Source organism: Pogoniulus pusillus, chromosome 30 (genome assembly GCF_015220805.1).
Source record: "Pogoniulus pusillus isolate bPogPus1 chromosome 30, bPogPus1.pri, whole genome shotgun sequence".
NCBI classification, from domain to species: Eukaryota; Metazoa; Chordata; class Aves; order Piciformes; family Lybiidae; genus Pogoniulus; species Pogoniulus pusillus.
The window spans coordinates 1,452,969-1,455,569 of record NC_087293.1 but is presented as its reverse complement, the minus strand read 5'-3'; the positions used below and the strand labels follow the sequence as shown (position 1 = coordinate 1,455,569).

Below are 2,601 nucleotides of genomic sequence, written 5' to 3'. Positions count from 1 at the left end.
CGTGGTGACGTGGCGGCGGCGGCGCGCGGCGGCGGGAGCGGGATGCTGCGGGTGGCGTCGCTGCTGCTGCCGCTGCTGGGGGCAGCGGTGCTGGTGGTAGGGAGCGACCCGGAACCCTCCCGGCGCCACCGAGCGGAGCTGCGGGACCTGGCCCGGGGCAAGGTGGAGGTGAGCGCGGGGCTGGGATGCGGGCGGTGCGGGGCTCGCAGCGACGCGGCGCGTTGACCGAGTGTCTCCTCCCGCAGACCTGCCGCGGGTGACGGCTGAACCGCCTGAGGGAGGTAGGTGTCGAGGGAGGCAGGTGTCACGGGAGGGGGTCGGGGCCGCCGCCGAGCCGCCGCTGAGCCGAGCTGCCCGCTCTGCCCGCAGGTGAAGGCTTTTGTCACCGAGGACATCCCTCTCTAGTACCCGCCGCGGCCGCCGCGGTCCCTGCCCGGAGCGGGACCGCACCCTGCCGAGCTGGACACTGAGCGCGGGAGGCTGGGACGGGACGTGGGATGGGTTTGGGGGCGGGATGGGGTGGGGCATGGGACGGGAGGACATGGGATGAAACGGGATAGGGGCGGGAAGGGCTGGGATGTCGGCAGGATGGGATGGGATAGAGGGCAAGACGGGATGAGGATGGGACAGGAAATGGGATGGGATAGGACTGAATGGGGGCGGGATGGGATGAGGAATAGGACAGGATGAGGGCGGTTCAGGATACGGGATGGGGGAAAGGGTGAGATGGAATAGGATATAGGCTGGGACAGGATATGGGGTGGGAGCAGATTGGGATGGGATGCAGGTGAAACGGGACAGGGATAGAGGATGGGGTGGGAGAAGGCAGGACTGCGGGATGGGATGGAGGACTAGACTGAATGCAGCGGTGGACAGAGTGAGGCAGGATGAGGGATTAGAGGGGAGGGATGGGTTGGGCTGCAGGACAGGATGGCTGAGGGACCGATGGAAGACGGCAGAATGGGATCAGATGAAGGATAAGAGGAGAGGACAGAATGGGATGCGGTGGAGGATGAGATGGGATGGGGGCGAGGTGTGTTGCAGTGGGAGGGGAGGGGATGTGGTGGGAGGGCTACCCAGTGCTGCCCACTCCTTAACCTATCACCCAGCCATAACCTGGAGATGAAACACCTGCCCGGAGCTGACCCCGAGCTTGTGCTCCTCAGCCACCGGTACAAGGAGCTGGAGGTGAGTGGGCAGCGCGGCACCTCCCTTCACGGCAGGGCCTGGGGGGGTCAGGGCCCCAGTGGGTGCCAGGTTGCAATCCCTGTCTGTGTGCAGAGAATCCCCCTGAGTGACATGACCCGGGAGGAGATCAACCAGCTGGTGCAGGAGCTGGGCTTCTACCGCAAGGAGGCGCCCGACGCCCCCGTGCCCGAGGAGTTCCAGTTTGCCCCTGCCAGGCCACAGCCCGCCCAAGCCCCCACCGCTGACAGCCAGACCCCACCTGAACACGCTAAGGAAGAGCACTCAGACCTTTAGCCAGGGGCGCTGCAGCCAGTCCCCAGCACGTGGGGATGAAGGCCAGAGAAGAGCAGCTGGGGACAGTGCTGCCAGGGAGCAAAGGTGCCCCCTCAGCTGTTGCCCAGTGCTCTGTAGCTTCTGCTCCAAGGATGCTTTTGAGTACCTTGAGCCTTGAGCAGGGGCTTCCCAGGCACTATGGACGTTGCAGGGTCCTGTGTGCCTGTCGGTGCCCTCCCTGCCCTGCAGCCCAGCATCCCTGGCTGGGTAAGCAGTGCTGGGTCCCTTCTGCTCCCTTGCCGTGCCAAATCCCAGCGCTGGGCAGCAGTTCCCTACCTGCCTGGGACAGGATGAAACGCTCAGCAGAAAGCCCAAGGTGCTGAGGGTAGATGTGCTAAGTCCAGGAGGTGGGAGTGCTGCCCCCGGAGCGGGGATGGCTTCACGGCTCAGCAGGGCTGTCTCCTACCCAGCCCCAGTAAAGCCCTTGCACATCATCAGCTGCATTCTGTCATCTTTCCGGGTAGGGGTCAGCAGGGCACATCCTGTGCTGCTCTCTGCGGAGTTCCCCAGGGGCGGGAAGGGGAGGCAGGGTCACAGCCACCACTGGTGAGCCAACAAACGTCCCACGCACCAACCGTGCTCCTCCCGTGCCACCCCTACCCTGGCATGACGGACGTGAGGCACCGCAGCTCAAGATGAGCTGCTCCTGTGGGACAGGGGAATGGCTGTGAGCCACCAGTGGATCCCAAAGTGCAGAGCCAAAGCCCAGTGGCTGTGCTGCCCCAGCAGGGACACCTGGCCCTGGGCTGGGAAAAGAAGCAGGGTGCAGCTGTGGCACCTGCAGACCTGGTTTTGCACAGCCTCGATGGCACCGTGGGGTCTGCTCCCCGGGAAGGCAGTGCAACAGTCACCTTTGGTCAGGGTAGGACATTGATGGTGCCCCCTGGCTCCAGGAGAAGCAGCACTTGCACTGCATTTCTCCCTGCCCGGCTGAGCAGTGAGCCTGCAGGCAGGGTGGGATGGGAGGAGGCAGGGTGGGATGGGAGCAGGCAGGACTGCCAGCACCCCCTGGGCACTGTGGCATCCACTGCACTGGAAGCAGCAGTGTGGCAAGGAGCAGGAGCCGAGGCAGAGTCGTCA

General features: G+C 65.0%; 1 protein-coding gene across 1 annotated transcript; it reads left to right on the top strand.

The window, feature by feature from the left end:
- Positions 1–1,955, top strand: SELENOM (selenoprotein M). The gene is made up of 5 exons (XM_064168821.1): positions 1–168; positions 246–281; positions 370–404; positions 1,110–1,188; positions 1,282–1,955. Exons 1-5 carry the CDS (start codon positions 43–45, stop codon positions 1,480–1,482), a joined length of 477 nt encoding a protein of 158 aa, XP_064024891.1. The 5' UTR covers positions 1–42; the 3' UTR covers positions 1,483–1,955.
- Positions 1,956–2,601: the final 646 nt, after the last annotated feature.